At 39.2% G+C, this 21400-nt stretch overlaps 2 protein-coding genes across 2 annotated transcripts; one reads left to right on the top strand and one right to left on the bottom strand.

The window, feature by feature from the left end:
* The first annotated feature begins 617 nt into the window (after positions 1-617).
* On the top strand, positions 618-7613 carry LOC131784833 (monocarboxylate transporter 3). Its single transcript, XM_059101664.2, has 4 exons — positions 618-1317; positions 4772-5364; positions 6150-6519; positions 7331-7613. The coding sequence occupies exons 1-4, from the start codon at positions 1125-1127 to the stop codon at positions 7519-7521; spliced, it is 1347 nt and encodes a 448-aa protein (XP_058957647.2). The 5' UTR covers positions 618-1124; the 3' UTR covers positions 7522-7613.
* Positions 7614-14533: 6920 nt separating this feature from the next.
* Positions 14534-18338, bottom strand: LOC131784832 (monocarboxylate transporter 3-like). Its single transcript, XM_066170245.1, has 4 exons — positions 18167-18338; positions 16272-16867; positions 15565-15934; positions 14534-14694 (listed from the first exon to the last, which is right to left on the bottom strand). Exons 1-4 carry the CDS (start codon positions 18336-18338, stop codon positions 14534-14536), a joined length of 1299 nt encoding a protein of 432 aa, XP_066026342.1.
* Positions 18339-21400: the final 3062 nt, after the last annotated feature.

Raw genomic sequence — 21400 nt, 5'->3', positions numbered from 1 at the left:
AAACTAGCAAAACACATCTGGAAACTCAAGGGCAACAAGGAAAACGACAAAATGAGCTTGTCTATCATCTCTTCAACAAGCGCCTACAATAATATTTCCAAACGATGCAACATTTGCCTAACTAAAAAACTTCACATTATTAAAAGAACTGAATTAACTTCGAAATGCCGCCGTGAGAACAAATAATTCCTAATAAACACCGATCCCAGATTACAATACATTCCCTACTAATGATCAAACCATCTAGGATCAAACCAATATAGGTTTAGAGCGCATAATAAGCACGAGAAAGGCAAGGATTTCATAGAAAACTTAAATTTATGCGAATTTCTTGAATGTTCATCAATCTTTTGAACATTATCTGTCACTTGACAACGTTTCTCAGGCCCTTGCCTATTGCGATCCTTATCTAATATTATAAAGGAAAATCGACTAAAATGACTTTCAGCAAGAAGCCAATGAACTATGTGTTTTGTTTCGTTAGACTTAAGAGTACCCGTAAGTTTCGCCATAGTAGTGAGCAACTAATTAAAATTTCAAGCCGTTTTTCTTGACCGATTGTGACGAACGGAAAATAAAGGTTTTAATTTAAAGTGTATATAAAAAGTATCCGCAAAAAAGATAGATAGCAACTTTTTGAATTTTTGGCAGTTCTTTTGAGCGACTCTTAGGAATAACAGTGAGTCATCATCCAGAATTTATGGGCACAATCGGGAAAGGCCTAATCACAATGTTTCGATTGCATACTTCGAATTCTCTTGTGGCGATGATGTCGGCTGAGTACCCAGCTTTTATGACAACTTGCCAAATAGCTTTTAAAAAGTTTGATCGTGTAGACTGATCGTCCGCGTTAGAGAAGTCTTTATAGGAACTGTTATCTTTAGTTCATCTGGTTCATCCTAAATGCACGTTAGCTTGAAAGCACACCGTTCTATCAAACGCACTGGAAGCTCAAAAAAATTCCTGTTTAGCTTCTTTTCACCGGCGACGTGTCCCTGCGCCTTCAAGAGCAAATGACAGCGGCCTATCCCATTAAAGCTGAAATAAAACAACGACGGAGCAATTTCCCCCAATTGATTCAGTATTCTCTAGCGTAGAATACTCATGTTATTCTCTTCAGGGTGATGTACCGAAAGATGATTTGCTTTAATCAAAGAGGTCCAAATCGGCCTAAACGCCAACAAGATAGTGGCTGGTCATATCTTGTGTGTGCTTGCGCCTTTGTCTGCCAAGCGGGGAACATGGGCCTTATTTTGAGCTTTGGAGTCCTTTTTCCGGTCATCATGGAACGCTTTCACTCAAAACGACAAGATATAGGTAACATTATTTTAAATCTTGTTTTGATACAGAACTGTTGACCTTCTAGTGATGTTATCAATTTGACATCAACCTTTGATCGCCAACGAGCTTGGGTCGACATCCGGCTAGCTACATGGCATAAAACCCACTTTTTTCTTCTCTTTTTAGCTCTATTCGTGCGTAATTTTCAGAAGTAATAGACTGTAGAGCTCTACACTTGACCTCGGTACCTTAAATGATCCCTCAATTGAACTATAAATGACAATATCAGTGGAGGTTCACAAAATATCCCTTTGAAATATCTGGGATGGCATGGACTATTGGCTAGTAGAGGAATGACTTTGTACCGTGTGACATAAGATGTGCTGGATTTTCTCACATTTTGTCCTTCAGTGGATGACCTTCCCAAAGAATATATCTTGACCCTTTTATAGACCAAATAATGGCATTATTAACTCAGGGTTTGAGCTAGTATTTGATCACTGGGGGACAATTTGTCCCCTTAGCAAAAATTTTGGAGGACATTTTCATCTTTAGGGGGACAGACAAATTAATTTTTATTCGGCCTTTTTCTTTTTTTACATTCATACAGGCAAGCCGACAAAAACATTTTTTTTACCTGATCCTTGTAAGACTTGTAATACAAGAAAAGTGATACAAAAAAGAAAAGTTATGTTATTGATGTCAAATTTATTTTTATTTTTCATATGTAAACAGAGGATCAATGACTATGCTTTATACTTCAAAACATTACACAGCAGAATCTCGTTCCGGCATCGCCTCGTAAACTTCAATTCCTTTCTTAATCACTGGTAAACGTAAATGTACAATTCTTCAGTTGGTTCTAGCCCAAACATCAAGGGCTGTGGAAAAGAGTTGCTGCAGAGTTGAGGTTCTAAAATTTGTACACCCTTCTGCCGTTGCAAAGGGGTTTGTCTTCTTAGATTTCCGACAAAAATAGCAGAACATTGCCTCTTTTTCATAGCGCAACCATGTGTGATCTCGCAACCAAGTTTTCAGGAAAGTTCGTGATTTTTTCGGTTTCCTTCGATCCTCATTCGTTTCTTCCTGATTAATACACTGTTCTTCTTCTGTATCATTTTTCTCTGATTCACTCTGGCTTCGATTCCGAGCGAAAAAGCTTTCTAATGTTCGAACACGTTTTCGATGTGACATGTTACTGCGCTTTTCACAAACATGCGAATTTTGAAGTTCAAAAGCCAACTGACGATTGGGTTTTGTCGCTGCCGTCAATCATCTTAACGGAACTCTAAGGAAACAAAATTTTACTTTCACAGGTTCAAAAGGTCATGGTTTGTGATTTGTCATTGGTGGATTTCAATCCGTTTCGTGTGTTTCTGTGTTTCAAGGTTCGTTGCTTGTGATCGTAATTATGATTGAGGGCAGCGAAAAACGTAATTGTGAAGGCGGCTTTTGAACTTTTGAGTTCGCATGTTTGTGAAAAGCGTAGTAAAGATTGCCACGTGCGTTCACCATGCTTGGTTGAGCATGAGACGTACGTGTTCAATAAAGTGTGACTGAAACGTGACTTTAGAATGAACCTTAAACGTGCAAGAAAATATACTTTCCACGTTCTGTTTTAGCTTGCAATTTCTGAACCGAGATAAAACTCTTCGTGTGTGCTTCCTTTCGAGTTTTTTCCCTTAATTTTGAAGGGGACAAATTGTCGCCTTGACCGTTTTTTTAAGGGACAATTTCAATTGCAGTGCGGGATTGGCGCAATGGCGCGGCCTGGCTCAAACCCTGATTGTTAACACCCTTTCCTTAGGCCTGCTTTAAGGGCTGAAGTCCAGAAGTAGTGAAACTCACTCTAATATGTAATTTATAAGTCTCATTTCAAGTTTCACTCAGGATAAAGTGGTAAAAAGTAAAGCCATTAGAACCCCACCAACTCAAACTCCCAAGGGAAACGAAATTGATTAGAGTTGAGAGGGGGGCTAGAGTTAGCTGATAGTGCTTGACCAAAAAATGGGGTCAAAAGAGATCAGATCTTCTTGTTATTGGGGGATTCAAGTTTAGTGAGTTTGAGTCAGTGGGGTTCTACTTTGTAATCATGTTCTATTTTTTTTTTCATTTCTAAATAACCAAAAATGCAAAATCAATTATTTCCTAAATAAGAAAAAAGGTTATTGTGGTTATTTCTAAGTTAAGAAAAGGCTAATGTATTTGTTTCCTAGGCAACCTGAAAACACAAAAACAGGTTATTTAAAAAATGATCAAAAACATACTTGTAGTTATTTGCCAAAAATAACCAAAAACATTTATGTGGTTATAATTGCCAGTTAATAACCAAAACACAAAACTAATTGGTTATTTCAGAAATAACCAAAATGCAAAATAGTTATTTCAAAAACAGCAAAAGAGTACATTCATGTCTTTATTTGCCAAATGACCAAATCATAAAATTGGTTATTCAAAAAATAATCAGAAACATTAATGTGTTTATTTGCCAAATGACCAAATTGCAAAATTGGTTATTTCATAAATATCCAAGAAAACAATGGTTATTTGCTACATAACCAATTTTGCAATTTGGTTGTTTGGCAAATGAAGACGTTAATGACCTTTTTGGTTTTTTAGCAAATACCATAACCAATTTTACAATTTGGTTGTTTGGCAAATTAAGAGATTAATGTACTTTTTGGGTATTTTTTAAATAACCAATTTTGCAGTTTGGTTAACTAGCAAATAAACACAGCAATGTTTCTGGTTGTCTTTTAAATGACCTAATTTACAATTTGGTTATTTCTCTTGTCAATTAACCTAAAAGAAAGTGAGGAAGTGAGGCTACTTGCTAAATAACTAAATCATAAAATAAATTATTTTAAAAAATAACCAAAAACCTCAGTGTGGTCAAAATGCAAAACTGCTTATTAAAATATAATAATGAAGGTTGAAGTGTTTTTGTGCCAAATAACTAAAGCACAAAATTGGTGATTTTAAAATCCTGAGAGAATTGTAGTGTCTTTTTACACCTTGTAAATATTTTTGCATGCCCGAGTTTTACATTTTTTTCAATCTAGAGTCTAGAGTGGTAACCATTTATAAGTCAATTCTATGTTTCATCAACGGAAAATAATTTAATTTCACATCAGTTTGAACATTGCACTTTTTGTGTGGCTAGTATTGGCTTCATTTTTTTCTTCTGAGTTTAAGAAATTTTTTAAAATCCTTTGACCCATAAGGGTGACTAGCATTACACACTAAGGTCAGCAACTTAAAAAAAGCTCTTGATCATTAAATAAATTCTCCTTGCTAGCTCCATAGGAAATGTATAAAGAGCAGTATGGAGAATATGCATTCTGGTGTTAGGGTGTAAGGGGTCAACTAACATCTTGTGTATTCCTCCCCATTGCTATTATTCCTTATATGTCTTATCTTTGATAAACGAAGGTTTGAATTGTGAGTTAGAACATTTTGTGACTTATTATCACCTTCTGTTGCCTTTCAGCTTGGATCAGTTCCTTAGCATACTTTCTTTTACTTTTTTCCAGTCCTGTGGCTGGTCGTCTATCAGAGAAATTTAGCTGCCGCTTCGTCACCATGCTTGGGGTGCTGTCTTCAACAGTTGGACTTGTTTTAGCATCATTTGCCAAAAGTGCCTTCGTCTACTATTTGACTTACAGCTTGTTTGTTGGGTTCGGTATCTGCTGTGTTCGTGTATCAAATTTCTTAATTGTTTCAAAATATTTCTGCAAAAGGAAGCCATTTGCTACAGGGATACTAACATCTGCTGCTGGAATGGGTCTATTTGTGTTTGCACCGCTAACCGAAAGTTTACTGGATAGGTTCGGTTTAGAAAAAACTTTAAGATTCCTGGCTGGAACTGTATTTGTAACGGGGATTCCAGCACTGGCATATGATCCTAATGTGCAGGAAAATGAATCAAATAACGCAACGATACAATTGCAACAAGAGAAATTCAATGAAAGGACACAAACAAAGCTGGTGGACTGTTCTGTCTGGCGAGTGCCGACGTTTACCGTCTTTGCATTGACATTTGCGTTAGATCGCTTCGGACAGTCACCTACTCGAACTCACTTGGTAAGTGCAAAGCAGGCTCTCGTGACTCTTAGCGCTGCAGGACACGCCTTTCTGGACCTGCGGAAAGATTTTAGACGAGTTAGGGAGACCTTTGCCGGGGGTCTGGTACTAGTTATCAGTACACCCCTTGCAGATCTCTCTTGCTTGCTTGCGTTGTTCATGGCCTCATACCTTCCTACTGGCGAAGAAACGCCGCGAGTTGTACCGAAGCGTTAATATTGAGGGCCTGTTTTCAAGCTATGACCGTGAGACACTGCCTAATAAATGGATGCCTTAATTGGCACTAAACAACCTGTTTCTGCCGGTTGTTCTTGCCTTCAAATTGCAGGGATAAAGTTTATATTCTTTATCAACTGTTAAAATTGGAGAAAAACTGGCGGAAGATGGTGTAAGGTCTCGAGTTACTGTTTACAACCGATCATCAGTGTACTTCGTTTACACTGTTCGCCATTCATTTCCTATGGCAGTGTTAAAGAGAATTTGTTTAAAAGTCAAAAGTACCTCAAGTCAGCGATCATTTTCTTCATTCTCACGACCTTAATATTTTATTAAGCAGGGTTGCTGCGAGGAGCAGTTAGTTTCACTCTTCAGCAGGGGTTAATTACCGTTAAATAGTTAAGTTTGTTTTGAAGATCTCTCATGTTCCATGTTATCTTAGGTGCTTCATGGACGATCCACTGTCAATTCTCCGAGTTTTTCTTGATTTTCCAAGCTTCATGCTATTTAATTGAACAAAGAAACTAGGATCGCAAAATCCTACGCTACTTTTTCTTTTTTCTCCTCAGGTGAAATACGCAGAAGAACAAGGGCTCCCAGCAGACAGTTCGTCAAGGTTATTGATGTACTTTGGTTTAGCCTCGTGTATTGCAAGACTGGTAGCAGGTTGTGTTTGTGATCTAACGCGAGTCAACCCTCGCTATATTTTTCAAGTGGGCAGCCTTATCACCGCGGTATCTGTTATTCTTCTTCCTTTGGCGAATAGTCAAACTCGTTTCATTTTATGTAGTGTCTCTTTTGGCGTTGGAAATGGTATAACTTTAACTTCAATGAATGTCGTACTTTTGAACTGCGTGGAAGCAAAGAGGAGAGCCTCAGCCTTTGGCCTGGCGAACTCTTTGAGCTCTTTCTCCGTTCTTTCTTCTCCTCCTTTGATTGGTAAGTTTTGTCAAGTATTTGCTCAACAAAGATTTGTTGACAAAGTTGATCGCTAGGACTTTAATAGATTAAAACTGACATATTTTTTAGAATATTTTTTGTGACGTGTCGATGCTGTTTCACGTCGTTATCTATCATCCCAAAGAATGACTTGCATCCTAACTCTACATACAGTATCAAAAAAAAAAGAAAAACTAAATGAACTGATCACAAAATTAAAAAAAGCTCTTGATTTTCAAACAAATTCTCCTTGTCAGCATCGTAGCAAATGTTTATATAGCAGTATGGAGAATATGCCTACTGATATTGGGGCATTAAGGATGAGCAAGTAGGTACTTCGATAAGTTGTTGTTACGCCGGTTTGTAACAGTCACTTAAAAGGTCTTATTTAGCACTAGTCTCATCCGTACGACCACACCCCATACTATGGATGGCTACTCCTAAAGAAAATCAGGAACGAGTGAATAAAGTGGGCAAGGCTCTATAGAAACCGTGGTGCTGCGTCGGTGGGAGAGTATAACAGGATAATTTGGTATTATCAACTTAGTTGATAACGTAATTGGGCCACCTTAGTGAGTTTCAAAGCTGACGTCGCGCGCGTTAGCCCTTCGTCGTCGCTCTGACGTTGGGCTAACGCCCGAAACGCCCGGTGGCCAGTTTACGTTATCAACTCAGTTGATAATACCAATTAACCTTGAAATAAAGAACGAGGTTTGACTTTTTTGCCTTGTTCGTAGTATAGACTTAACCATCTAACCCGAAGATAAGTTGATGTGAGTCGAGTAGCATTTCACTTTTTTTTTTCTCGCAGGTTTCATTGCTGATGAGTTTCATTCTTACAAGCCTGCGTTTTATTTGGTCGGCAGTGTTTTACTGGCCAGTACCGCTCTTCCATTTGTCATCTTTTGCGTAAAAGTGAACCGACGCGATGAAAGGGAACCTCAAACGCTGATAATGCCCATGGAAAACCATAGTCAAATTCAGTACGTCTCTTCCTGTTAGAAATACGTACAAAGTAAATAAACTAAACCCCTTCACCACGAGCGACCTCGAAGGAATTATTATTATTATTATTATTATATGGGTTCATCTATTATTGGAAGAATGATTATTGCAGTTTGTCAAAAAATGTGCAACGGATTTAAATAAGAAATTAAAAGATTTTTATTGTGATAAAAGAGGACCCAAATCACAGGGAGCAGAGGAGTTTCATTTGTCTTTACTTCCAGCCAATTCTATTTTTTATTAGTCGTAGTCACTACGGAGTACCATGAAAAGCGCGGTTTGCATTTTCACTGCAAGTACTTCAGCTTTTGTAACTGATAGACTTTTGAGGCTAAGCAACCTTTGATAGGTACTCTTTCTCAGAGAACCGATATAGTTGTGTATATTTTCGCCAGCGTAGAAGGTCACGATGGCTTGTGAAGTGAATCTATTAGGCACAGAATCTGCGAGGCAACGTGGCTTACTCCTCAGCCAAATTGTCGATACTCCGCGGAATTCACCGGCCACTATATTTGCCTGCTGTGACCTGATATTTTACATTAGTATGATTTCGCAACTTAGATAATATTTCGAAAAGCATTAAGTCAAAGGGCTAGACATTCAGTTGAAATGTTGCGTGCGTCTGCTCTGGTCCTCACGTTTAACCATCAAACTGTGAAAGTTAAACCGAAATTGATCCCACACATGAATTTAACCCTTTCACTCCTAAGAACTTATTTGTAATTCTCCTTACTGTCTGCTACACAATTCCTGAGATTTCAGCTCGGAGAATGTGGTATCAAATCAACTAATGATTCCCTTAATTTATAATTTTCTTTATTCTCATCACCTGTCCGCTAATTATGGTATTGGTGTCGTAAGGACACACTTTGTTTTGGTTACTGGGAGTTAAAACTCAGTCGCTCTCGATCAATCACATAAAATAGAGGAAGTATTTCTGTGGTGAAAGCAGCCGTCTATGTAGATAATTTATAATTTGCATAACGTTCGAGGAAAAAAACACACACACACACACGTTTCGAAAAACTGCAATTGGAGCAAGAAATCAAAATAGCTTGATTAAAGCGCCTTAATAAAGGGGTTATTCACATAAAAATGTTAGAAAAAATTTCCAGGATTGATGGTATTTACTGTTGAAAATTACAATTCATCAAATTTTTTTAACAATATTTACAAATGAATGCAGAAATATCTTTTTTATTTATCACTCGCGATTAGGCATTCGATTTTGCATTTCGTGACAATGACCTATGAAGACAAGGAAACTGGCACGAACTCCTTAATAACCGTGAGGTCCTAACGGCTGCAATTTCAAAACGGCTTAGGTTTTTTTGCCATCAACAGGAACTCTCTTTTTTTTCAAAACAGCTCGGACCAACTGAGAAATGTTCGCTCTGACGAAGGACTTAGCGTTCGAAACGTCAGGTTTAGAAACTCTACGGTGGCTAATTTACATTATCAACTTATTTAATAAGACCGAATCAACTGGGAAATAGGGAAATGTTGAATGACGTTAGCTGACGTTTCGCTCTGACGAAGGGCTAACGCTCGAAATGTCAGCTTTTAAACTCTCTACGGTGGCCAATTTACGTTATCAACTCAGTTGATAATACTAAATTACCATGTTATACTTTCCCACCGACACAGCACCGCAGTTTCTGTAGAAACATACCCCCATTATTATCAAGGAAATACTCTTATTTGAATAACTGTTTGAGACTTACCACCATCAATCCCTAACCCTCACCCCTTTTTAAGATGCCAGTGAATTTCTCCTAACAGTTTCGTTACATTGTGCGGCAAAAATGTGTTGATGATATAAGACCTTATCAGCTGTGAAGTGTTTTATTTATAAAAACACAAATTATGTAACTTGTTTGGAGAGAAACGTAAGGCAGCGACCAACTATTATTTTTGCCAACTCGATCTTTCTACAAGCGATAGAAGTGTCAAGTTTTTCCAGTTATATCGAAATTGTTTTAAGATTAATTCGTCAAAACTGTAGCAAGAGAGTCACAAAGACCGCCTTCAAAAAAATTGCAGTTCTTTCTAACCATTGCTTTCGTTTTTTATTTTAATTGACTACACTCGTGTTTGATTGTAAACAAATCAAGGCAGCTGTCATGGGGAAAAAAATGATACATCTTGGATTTAAGCTCTTTCTGAGTTTGAATTTGATCTCTTGCTCTCGTATCTTTTTTCACTAGTTTCTTCGCCGACTTGATTTCCGAGATTTCAAAAACCTCCCGCTGATAAGTTTTTATACTCCCTTTACTTTGCTGGATGGTCTATTGATAATGTTATGAGAATTTCCGTGTTAACCGCTTCTATGACTTTTAGTACCGTGAACCTTGGCATCACCACAGGCAATGCATAATTAAGGCTGAAATGAATGAATCAGCTACACTGACGAATTAGATGACTTTGGTTATACTCCTTCTTAAAGCGTTCCCGAAATATTTCGCTATCAGTTTATTGAAGAATCTCTGGGTTGTCGTTCGCTTTCAGATTTAGCAGATGACGCTGAGCAAACATAGATGCAATCGCCACAAGACACAAACTTAATGATTGAAAATATTTAATTGAAGTTACTTTTTCGTGGGCCTGCGGGGTGAGTGGTTTATCATTTTGGCATTTCCGTATGATTGTCTCACTGGCTTTGTATAATCGTAGTGTTGTGCGGATTACAATTGCTTCAATTAGTTTGATTGCATCCTAACAGCTGGCATGCGAGACTGCGTGGGATCAGTCGGGGTTTCTGAAGGAGAACGCAAATGTTTTCGTGCAAACCAGTAGTTCTGTTGCGTCGACCATCGGTACCGATGAAATCACCATAAGATATTGCTATACTCGGGAAATGAATATGAAGGACGTACGTTGACACATGTTTTATTCCAAGTACTTAGCTCTCGAATGATTTCCTTCATCCCAGCCCCGCTCAGCTCCACTCCCCCAACCTCTCCTCTGTTCATTGTAGACTTCTTTTCACCTGCACTTCATTCGCAAATTGGCATAACAACAGATGTGTAAATGTTATAAAGGAAACTATGATACTACGTTAACGTTTAGCCTATGACGACTCAGAACGCAATTTGTCTGGACGCGCCAACCGACGGTAATTATGTGGATACAAAAGTAGAGACGTCAATCATGGTTTATCATGAGATCTTTCAGTGACCATTTAAGTTTGTGATTCTTATCTTCTATTTCATCCCTTGATTCACTGTGCTATGACGGGCTCTAACAGTACAACCCTCTCGCGCATCTCCGAAAGTCAGGGGCCGACAGAATATTTCTGCTCAAGAAAACAAGGTGACACTTGGATTTTAACGGACACGACAACATTCACAGCTTCTATAGTAACCTCCGCGGTTGCCTGCCCACTTACAGTTCTCCTGAACATTTTAGTGATCTTTGTAGTGAAGACAAGGAGAGAGCTGCAGAAAAACTCGAATATTTTGTTGGTCAGTCTAGCTGTGTCAGATTTGCTTGTAGGCGCCATTTCCATGCCCCTGTCAATCACTCGAGATGCGTTCCTTCTCAAGAGGAAGTTTGGTGTAACCGGCGTATCTATTTGCCGTATAGCGCTGGCAAATGACCTGGTGTTGTGTACTTCTGCTTGTTGTTCTCTGTACCATATGACTGGAATTGCTTGGGAGAGGCAAAGGGCGGTGAGAAAGTGGTGGAATTACAAACTGATTGTCACCAAAAAACGTGTTGTTTGCTGCGTGGTTATCTCGTGGCTGCTGTCCTTTCTGAAAACTGTTCTCGCGCGTGGATTAATAAGGGCAGGTGTGAACTACAGGTATGTTAAAATCGTGCAATTTATCGTCTCCTTAAACGTTCCGTTCGGCTTAGCACTGATTGGGTATTTTTATCTCATGGCTAACATCGCTGTACGCAGACGAAAACTAAATAACATGCGTGGAATAGCTTCACAAGCCAGACAAAGGATGGAGAGAAACATTGCCAAAACCACAGCCATACTAACATTCGTCTTATTAATCTCTTACCTTCCATCTGTGGTCGTCGTTTTCGCAAGCACTAAAATGCCCATCCATCGGGAAATTTCAGTTTTCCGTTGGACCGAGTTACTGACCCAGCTTAATTCTCTGGCTAATCCACTCCTCTACTGCCTTATATTCAACCGGCATTTCAAAATCGAAGTTGTGAAGACGCTGAAGGGAGAGTACGAAGACCTCAGACAGTTTCAGCTTTCCTTTAGAAGGAGTAGTCGTAGCAGGCGTCCTGAAGTTTTACACAATTTTCAAGATTTTAAAGGAGAAAAAATACAAGAAGACCACCCGGAAAAGTTTGAATCCTGCGATGCTTTCTTAGCTAATTATGCACGTTGCCAAGAACCTCGGATAATCATGAAGGAGGTATATGCAAACTCCTCTGACTCCGCGTCCTCTGATGCAATAAAGCTCGTCATCTGTGTTGATATTCACCAGCCTAAGCCTATCAGATGGAAATTGCCAAAGGGAGCTGCTGCGAAATATGATCAATCTCAGTGTTCCTTGAAGGACACCTGCAGCGTGCCTTGCGATGGAAAAACTATTCGTTTGATGTCGAAGAAGAGAAATCAGGAAGACGTGCAAGTTCCCGAACAGGAATATCGCACCAAGCGAAGTAACGAGAGTGAAGATACAAATGATTTCAAGGAACTATCAGAAGGAACAGAGGACTACCGGGGAAAGACCAGCGCCAGTGGTGTTTTTATGATACACGATGATGATAGCCCCCACGAACCGATATTTTGTCCCTTATTTTCTACAACAGAGGCTTATCAAGGGTGGGAAAATCACATTAAAGCGCGGGATGGAATAATACTAACCTTTCAGAAACTGAAATGCGATACTTGCCAAATATGAAAAAGATATAGGGAAGACAGTTCGTTTTTAAGGTTAATTACCCGAAAACTGCCAGGGCACATCATGTTAATTTTCTAATTAAGTTTTTTATTTCGCTCTTTTGTTTTCCTGGCTTGCTGCCCTCATTAATTCCGCCTCCAGGACTGCCATCTTAGAATCGTCTTGAATTCTTTATTAGGGACGTTAAGCAAACCACGATGGCGACGGCAACGGCAACGAGGACATGGAAAAACAAAAGATATAATTGGCAGAACAATAGCATAGCACGTGCGTTTTAAGACTTTGTACCTTTCTTAGCCGTCCAATGTAAAACAACAACGTGAAATCACCACAATTTGCGTCGTTTGCGAACCGAAACCGCGACGGCAAATTACTTCAATTTCCATTTGGAACTCAACGCTTCGTTTATACGTTATGCTGAAGCTTAGGTGTGGCGCCGTTTGAGACGGTAAACAAATACAACCACTTTTGAAATTCTAATTAAAGGCAGAAATTCATTTTTTAATCAAATTCTTCCTTGGCGTTGCCGCCCTGACTGCTTAAGGTCCCTATTATTATTGTTTCTTGTGATGTGATGCGCATGAACTGTTCACATAACTTGTTTTCATTATGGGCGTGAGTCAAATCGACGGTTTTAGATCTCAATAGGTGAGTTGCGGTAAGGAATTGGACTCACAGTCTCCTGAAAACAAAAACAAAAGCAGCCTGATAAGAGCAGTCTGAAATTAAAAACATAATAAGAAAAAAGCAAGGGGAATAAAAAAGTGGCTCGGGTCTTTACGCAAGTTGGTCGATTTTTAATTGTGCTCCGCAAAGTATTTCAGTTTTACGAAGAGTCAGGCTTTGTCTGTCATAAACGTCCTTTCAAAAATCGCCCACAAGTCCTGCTGATCAGTAAATCAGCATGCAACTCGCTAAATTACTGCACATCGGTGTTAACAAACAAATAACCTACATTGAATCAATCGAAGGAAATAACTTGAGTCTGGAATACTTATTTCTTGATATCAGTCCAATTTGGTGACTTTTGGGCTGGGTATCAGTTTCTGAAAGCGAAAAAGGTAGCGTTGAAATCTAACGAAGGATTGTGTCTCTAACTTTCTAAAGTTGTTTCGCGATAGCGCAAGTCCGTAAAGTTTCGTATGAAGATCATAGATACCCAAAACCTTGAGATTTATCCTCCCTTGCCAATGCAAGCTCAGTCAGCTACGTACGTATTTTACTGTACTATGTAATATATCAGTATAAGTATTATGACCTGAAAATAATCATTTGAAGATAAGGACACATTTCAAAAACTGCAAAAACTGTACGAGTTCTTAAAGTCGATCCGTCTCACCGGAAGTCGATCCGCAGAAGAGAACAAAACGCAATTTGCGTTAATTGGGGGTAGTAGATGTGAACGAATCGACACGATTTGCACGGGTCGATTCGATGCGTCTTTAGTTAAGTCGACTCGTCTAACTGAAGGTCGATTCGCAGAAAAACACAATACACCCTTAGAGGTTAAATGTTCGGGTCTACTCGACGTAATCAAATGCAAAGCCAGCAAGATTGACATGCTTGTAACTATGTACATTAGAGTATTTACTGAACCGCATATTAAATCTTTACTATTTTCCAAAATTAAAGAATTTTCGCTTTTTCATCTGATAATAGTCAGTTATTTAGTTCAAAATGACTAAAATGAAACACGCATGATTCCCTGTAGGGGAACAGGGAATCATGCGTGTTTCATTTTAGTCATTTTGAACTGTCTTCCGCTCTACACTCATGTGTATTGAGTACTTTCCAACAGCATTTGCTACAATTTCCCACAATTAATCAGTTATTTATAACTTTTAGCTTTTTTGCTTTAACTTCACAATGTGCGTTTCTCTTGTAACACAAAGGTTTTTCCCCATCGAAGATGACGATTAGGCAAAAGTATCAGCGACTGTTTTTGCATCAACTTTCAGAAGGCCTTTACTTGTGCAAAATTGTCCAGAATTGAGTTCCATCCGAAAATTTTAGCACCTTAATTGGTTTGTTTCGTCTTCCAGGTCTTTCATCAATTCAGAGGCAGTTCCTCCCCGCAGCACTAAGTTGAAATGGGTTAACAGCTTTCAAAGTTATCACTGAGGCTGTCAGTAGCATTAAACTTCGTCACTCTCTTTTGTCGCCCTTATTTCTTCCCGCTGATTTGCGTTCCCTCTTAGGCACAGCAAGATAAATGGAATACAAAAAAATATCATACCCATGGAACCAGCAATGTAGAATGCCAACTCATAAGAGCCCGCTTTGTCCGCGATGAAGCCTGCCAATTAAAAAGGGGAGCCACTATCAGTACAAGATGACAGTTTAAGTCATCTCAGTAGAAAATACCCATTCTCACTAGGATTAAGGATGAAAGGAGGTGACAATTTGTCGGCTGTAATGAGTGATTTCAATAAACTTTAGTTGGCATAGAATGATTGATGAGACCGATCAAATCTTCCTTTGTCTCAAGCGAAAAGCAGAAGTGTTTTGTTGGTACAGGAGGAAAAACTAAGTATAACATTCCTTGGCTGTACGAAATTGAATGAGCCGGCAAACTCAAGAAGAACCGTGTGGAAGGAATTCTTTGCTATTCACGTTCCTTAGAAGGTCGGCTCTTCGAAGTACAATGAAACCACTGACTGAACTTGTGAGTTGGAAGTCCAGCTTAACCCAATATTTTTGTAAACTATACAAAACTAATAAAGAATAAGGGGACCGGGGGGGGGGGGGGGGGTTAATTTTCTAGAGAGACTGCGGTGCTGCGTCGGTGAGGAAGTCTAACAAAATAATTTGGTTTTATCAACTGAGTTGATAATGTAAATTGGCCTCCGTATAGAGTTTCTAAAGCCGACGTTTCGAATGGTAGCCCTTTGTCAGCGCATTTACTAAAAACTAATTATGGTTTCGCTTTCTGACATTGTGGTTCTACAGACAAGGTGTCATCTTGAAATAAGGCCACCTAAATCGAAAAAAAAGAACATGGGGCTTTTTCCTCCTAATCAGACTCGTGTCACGCCCGAGCACGGTTAAGGTTAATGAATTTTCGGGACAAACAAAACATAATCATTTATAAAACTATTGTAGAGCTACATGAGTAACCAAAACCACGAGAATTTCACTTCACAACTGAAAATATCATTTTACTAACCAGCTAGTGGCGCACCAACTGTCGTGGAAATCGAGATGAACATGTTACCCAATCCAAATGCGGAAGCTCGTCTTTTAGGCTCCACTGCGGTCAGCAGCAGAAGATTGGTTAATGAAAGACATATTCCATCTCCGATCCCATAGAACACGCTAACAACACAGAGAGGGAGATAGGCAGAGACTACACCGAATGATATCACCGCCACAGCAATGGTAAATAGTCCAATTTGGTAAACATAAATCGGGTTTATCCATTTGATGTCACACAATCTACCGGAGGCTATCCGCATAACGCAAGAGCTAAGGCCATAGATCATCAGCAGCTTGGAGGACTTATCTTCAGGGATACCCAAGTCTTTGCAGTACCGAACCTGTGGTATGTTGAAGTAAATAATTAAGAGGACACCTTTGTAATCCGTAAATGAAGTTATCAATTATCACTAACGCTGTTGGCTGTTGAAGACATCGGTCCATAGTCCGATTCATAGGTCAGTTCAGGATCCAGTCCAGTTTATCTTGCCAGCAGATCAAAATGTATCCCCCTCTGGATACACTTTTACTTATCAAAGGCCATGTGACCTATAAGAGGCCAGTAAAATTCGAATCTAGAACACAGAAAACCGCTGGTGTTTCGGGAAGGAGATCGAGTCAATAAAGAAAGTACGGTGACAATCTGACACGAAATGTACAGTATATGTTACCACTTACCAAGTGAAACTGGGGTGTATTTAGTACAATGGATATTCCTGTAAAACTCAAAGTTACAATGGCAAAAGTAGGTACTTTCCAGACTGAGAAATCGATAAGTTTTTGCTGGTTTCTCTGCGGTTCCTCGGTACCTTTCTTTGTGTTTTCTTGCACCACTGATGCTACTTCTTCCTCTACATTAGGATCAAAACTCAACGCAAGGAGACAGTTCGCCAAAACTACACCACCAAGAACCCTGTATGCTCCGCTGAGGCCAAGGTTATCGATCAGAATTTGAGCAATCGGCACTAAAGCGAAAATCCCCAAACCAGTCCCCGCTGTGACCAGCCCGGTCGCAAACGACCTTCGCTTGACAAAATACTTGGCTGTTATTAGGAAGTTCACTGTCCGGCAGCAGCAAGCCCCGAGCCCGAACATCACGCTATGAGTGAGAAAGAACAGCTCAACTCTTCTTGCCAAGGAAGTTAGGATGAGCCCCAGGGAACAGGATACAGTGCCGATTATCGCCACGTAACGCGAGCCTAAGCGGTCACACAATCGACCAGCCACAGGAGACAGGCAAAAGCTCATTCCAAAGGCTATTGAGCCAATCCAGGCTGTGGATAAATCAAGAGAGATAACACTTCACACCTTTTGGTAATACTTCATTAATCAACAACAGATTGTTAAAACAAAGGAACAATAAACTAGTCATCTCCTTCACAGCCGCTGTTTGCCTGGGGAAAGAGCGCATTGCGAAGGAAACTTGAGAGAAAGGGCCCATTGCGAAGGGACATGATCCGATATAAACCTTATTTTCACAAATAAAACTTGAACGATATGCGTTTTAGCGAGTTATCCATTTCTAGGTTTACTAAATAAGAGAAGCCTAAGGCTGCACAAGCCAAAAATCCAAGCTCAAAATGACCGGGCGGCCACAGATTCCAGCGCAGAATCCAAGCTCATTTACTGTAGTCGATAGGCCGACGCGACTCTTGCTGTTTTCGTGGTTAGGTTACTTCGAAGTAACTGACCTTTCGACCTTTGCTCTGATGAGCATGTCTTTAAAAATTATTTTGAAACTGTGGGAAGCTTTTTATAAATCTTGTGAGGCTTAGGCTGCCTCTAAACAATTTGCCAGTTGCTTACTTGTAATAGGATCTTTTTAAGGATGGTCATTGATGGGTTATGTTGATAATATGGCTCGTTGCACTTTGTTTTTCTCCTGGAGTGTTGTTTTCCTGATGTAAATGGCTTCATAACATCAGCGTATCTCTGTCGCTAAGTCTTAGTCCAGACGTTGCGGCTGTTTAAGGTTACCCTGACGCCCACCCTATCACAGGCGGCCAAAGTTCCAGCTGTGAGATGATCATCTTGCAAAATAAGAGTCATGGCGCAAGCATAGGAGTTTGTATGGGAATATTAACGACCGCTCTTAGGAAAAAAAAAACGGTCAAATTCTTAATGAAAATACCTCAAATTACTTCCACAGTGTATCGCTTATTATCTGACCGCTAGCTATGTTGAAAAGAACCCTTTTAAGCGTGTTATCCATTTCTAGGTTTATTACGTAAGAGAAGCGTCCCTTACGTAGTAAACCTAGAAATGCATAACGATAAATGGAGAATTTGTCATTTTTTATTACTAAGAGCGGTCGTAAATATCCCCATACAAACTCTTATAATTTCGCAAGATGATAATCTCACAGCTGGAGCTTGGGCGGCCGGTGCTCAAACAAACTGGACAGCTAACGACATGATTGTTGCACATTACGAGCAAATATAATTTTTTAGGGTTATTCATGAGGATAAAATAGGGCGAGGAAACATCTCACTCACTTACGCAATCTGATTTTTAAATACTCTAAAACTCATTGAAAGCACTCGTATAAGAAATAATTTTGCAAACAGACTCACCGGTGAATTCTCGGCTAGTATGAAAGTCGTCCATAATGGCTGGCAAGAACACACCAAACCCTTGGCAAATACCCATCACAAGGACTTGAGATAAGGAAGCACATAAACAGACGACATTAGACCAAAGACTGTCCTTTTCTCGAGGGCTTTCCGGCCCGCAAGTAAACCTCATTACCTTGGCCTGCGAGAAATGTCACGTAATGAATTTGCAAGCGCAGAGCTTCTTCGCTTTCTGGCTGCGCGAAGAGTGGGGCGAGAGCGAAAAGGTCGAATGTTGCTCTCGCGCAACGAGAATGCGCAAAGCTCATCGTTCGTAGGGGACTACGTTAATCAATGAAAACAAGAGAATACCAACAGTTTCTAATATCTTAGTGAAACTAAACTGATATTTGGCGCACGAAAAGTACTTTTTTTTACTAGTATTCTTTGGGACATTGGTTACGACATATTCGTCCTCGAGTAATGAGAAGTTTGTTTGAAAAAATCCACTTTCCAGTTTTTTAAATTTTTTTGTTGAAAACGAGCGGGTGCATCAACTCACTTGTAAGAGAATAAAAACTTATAATCTCTTGCTTCTACCATAGAACCTTGATCAACGAACCTCTATATAACGAAGTTTCCAGTAAAACGAACGATACTCTTTAAGCCGACCAAAGTTACAATAAAATATATGGGACAAAACCTCGATATAACGAGATCCTCGTTAACACGAACACAATCCCGAATCCCAAACGTACAATATACTATACTTATATAGACACTAAACATAAATGTTCTTTAAAGTGATCGTTTCGATCCCAAACTGCTGGGTGGCGCGATGTCACACTACCATTTGCGTTTTTCCACAAATTCGTTGAATCGAGGTTTACGATGAAACGAACCCTTGATATAACGAACCAATTTCCGCAGTCCCGTGGTGTGTACCTCGTTAAATCGAGGTTCCACTGTAGTTAATGCTTCTTGACGAAGATTTAGTTCTTTTCTTTCTTATTACATTCACTGTAACAAAACGAAAATGCTAAAAACACGTCCATTTATTTATTTATTTTTTTAAAATTTAAATCCGAGTTAGAGCTCTAAAAGTTCACGATGAGTGATAATCAGATGAGCAGGTTTCTTTCATTTTTTGTTAGGGAACCTGAAATATTATGACAGTGCAGTGATATGCGGCTAGAAAACTGTTTTAAGAAGACGAACCTACAAGTGTAAAATATCTACATCTTTATAAGCCTACAGACAACTTCATCTCAAGTTAGTGTTTTGTATTCACTTTTTGACAAAGTTTTAACTATTTCGGCGATTTCTAGAATTGATACCCCAAGATTTTTTTAAAAACAAAGATCAATAAACAAAAGCACCAAAGTCGAAAATTTGATGACCCCCTCCCCTCCCCCCCCCCCCAAAGAAAAAATAAACTATCATGCGTTAAGAAATTAGCTTATTTTAAATGAAACAGGTTTTAGGTGAAATTGTACTATGTTGAGTAGTTTGAGATTTATCAGCTTGGAAAAGTAGCAGATTGTCGCTAAACATTAATTGTCATTTAAACCCCTAAATATAAAACAGGAACATCACTTCTCTGATGCACGAAAACCTTTTGTTATTTAATATACAGTCCACATAAATCATCTCAGCACTTTCGAACACTTCTATATATATTTATAATAAAGTTCGGATATAACGCGTGCTGTCATTGGTTGAAAGAGCGTGCTCTATGAGAGTATAGAGCATAGAGCTGAGCTAAAGCTGTCGCGCCATCTGTCAAATTGTACTATGTTCGACCTTTTCCGGGACTTCTTTTTAGCTTTTTTTTCCGATAACTGAAAGTGAAATTTCGGAACTGAAGCGAGCCGGCAAGTAGCAACAGAAGAACCAAACAAAGGTTTGTAAACATACCAGGCGCCGTAATTTACGTGATTAAAACGTGAGCAGATACGAAAATCCAAAAGGAAAAACAAAATAGACATTCCGAGTTTTAAAGATTTTCACGCTCAGTTAGATTGCAAGCTTACGTACGGTAATAAAAATCAAACACAGCTAACACTCGTATAGTATATAAAGTTCAGTGTTCAAAAACAAAACAGAACAAAACAGAAATGATGAAAAATATAACCAAACTGGCATAACTGTTAAAATTCATACTAATCATGACGGTGTCTGAGCGAATATGATCATGCTGAAGTTCACCGCGGCTCGCTCATCATGGCGATCTCCGGTCATCACGGTAAAGCAAGCCTCAGAAACTACATCGGCCGGCCTTCGAGTGAAAAAATAAGAGCTTGCTCTGATATCCTTTCCGATGCGTTGAGTGGAAAGTCACATCAGTCACTGCAACCGAGTTTTGCGGCGCTGCCATCCCGAGCGATCTTCATGTTCCGGTGAATTCGGCTGTCGTTCATTCAAAAAACACTCGCCTTGAACAGTTTGTTTTCTACCTTGTCATGCGAAAAAACTCACGTGTTTTTATGAGCCATAATTCGGCTGAAGTTCACTGAACATTTCACTTCAAGATTCTGTATTAGAGACTTAAAAACTTCAAGCAAAAGTGTTAAATTCGACTATTTTAGTTTGTAAACTATCGTAGAATGTGAACTTTGATGGTTTGACACTTTTGACAGCTTTAGTCTTGTACAGCCAATCAGAGTATTTGAACAATTCTAACAGGGATTCTGATTGGCTTATTGTAGCGTGCTTTATGAGAGTATAGAGCATGCTGACGACACTGTTGTTCGCTTTCGAAATAAAGTTTGTTTTGGAAATTGAAAGTAATGCTTGGGTACTTTAACGGAAGAAGTGGGAAGAAACACTCGACTACGTCTCGTGTTTCTCCCTACACTTCTTTCGTGCTCTAGCCGCTTCCTGCGTGCTTTATAACAGAACAGAGCACAGTCAAGGCTTCTCTATATGTTAAATAAAAGAGAACTTATTTTCGCTTATCGACTCGTACAAGTGGCATCTTCAAAATACCCTCAGAAAGAAATCCCAAGTTAAGTGCTGTTGTAATTTCTTGAAAATATTTTGAACAGTAGCTATGCCAACATTCAAGTCGTCAAATAATGATTTTTCATGGGTTTGGAACAAAGAACGGTTGAAATTGATCAATTAATTTTCATGCCTAATGGCTGAATTTCTTTGCCGTTTTCGGCTGATGGTTAATCCAATTAAGACACTATACCACGACGGACCATAAAATACCCTTATGTGAGCTTGGTTGTATAAAAGACTTCTATGTAA

The sequence above is a fragment of the Pocillopora verrucosa genome, chromosome 7 (genome assembly GCF_036669915.1).
Source record: "Pocillopora verrucosa isolate sample1 chromosome 7, ASM3666991v2, whole genome shotgun sequence".
Lineage (NCBI taxonomy): Eukaryota > Metazoa > Cnidaria > Anthozoa > Scleractinia > Pocilloporidae > Pocillopora > Pocillopora verrucosa.
The sequence above is the reverse complement of the archived record's forward strand: the minus strand, read 5'-3'. Positions and strand labels throughout refer to the sequence as shown.

What these genes read in the sequence shown, in the direction of transcription:
- LOC131784833 (XM_059101664.2), top strand. Translation starts at nt 1,125, where the DNA reads ATGTACCGAAAGATGATTTGCTTTAATCAAAGAGGTCCAAATCGGCCT. An exon ending in CTCAAAACGACAAGATATAG is followed by an intron (nt 1,318 to 4,771) that starts GTAACATTATTT and finishes GTTGCCTTTCAG; the next exon opens with CTTGGATCAGTTCCTTAGCA. An exon ending in TTCTTCTCCTCCTTTGATTG is followed by an intron (nt 6,520 to 7,330) that starts GTAAGTTTTGTC and finishes TTTTTCTCGCAG; the next exon opens with GTTTCATTGCTGATGAGTTT.
- LOC131784832 (XM_066170245.1), bottom strand. Translation starts at nt 18,338, where the DNA reads ATGAGGTTTACTTGCGGGCCGGAAAGCCCTCGAGAAAAGGACAGTCTT. An exon ending in TACTAGCCGAGAATTCACCG is followed by an intron (nt 16,868 to 18,166) that starts GTGAGTCTGTTT and finishes ATTTATCCACAG; the next exon opens with CCTGGATTGGCTCAATAGCC. An exon ending in ATACACCCCAGTTTCACTTG is followed by an intron (nt 15,935 to 16,271) that starts GTAAGTGGTAAC and finishes AACATACCACAG; the next exon opens with GTTCGGTACTGCAAAGACTT.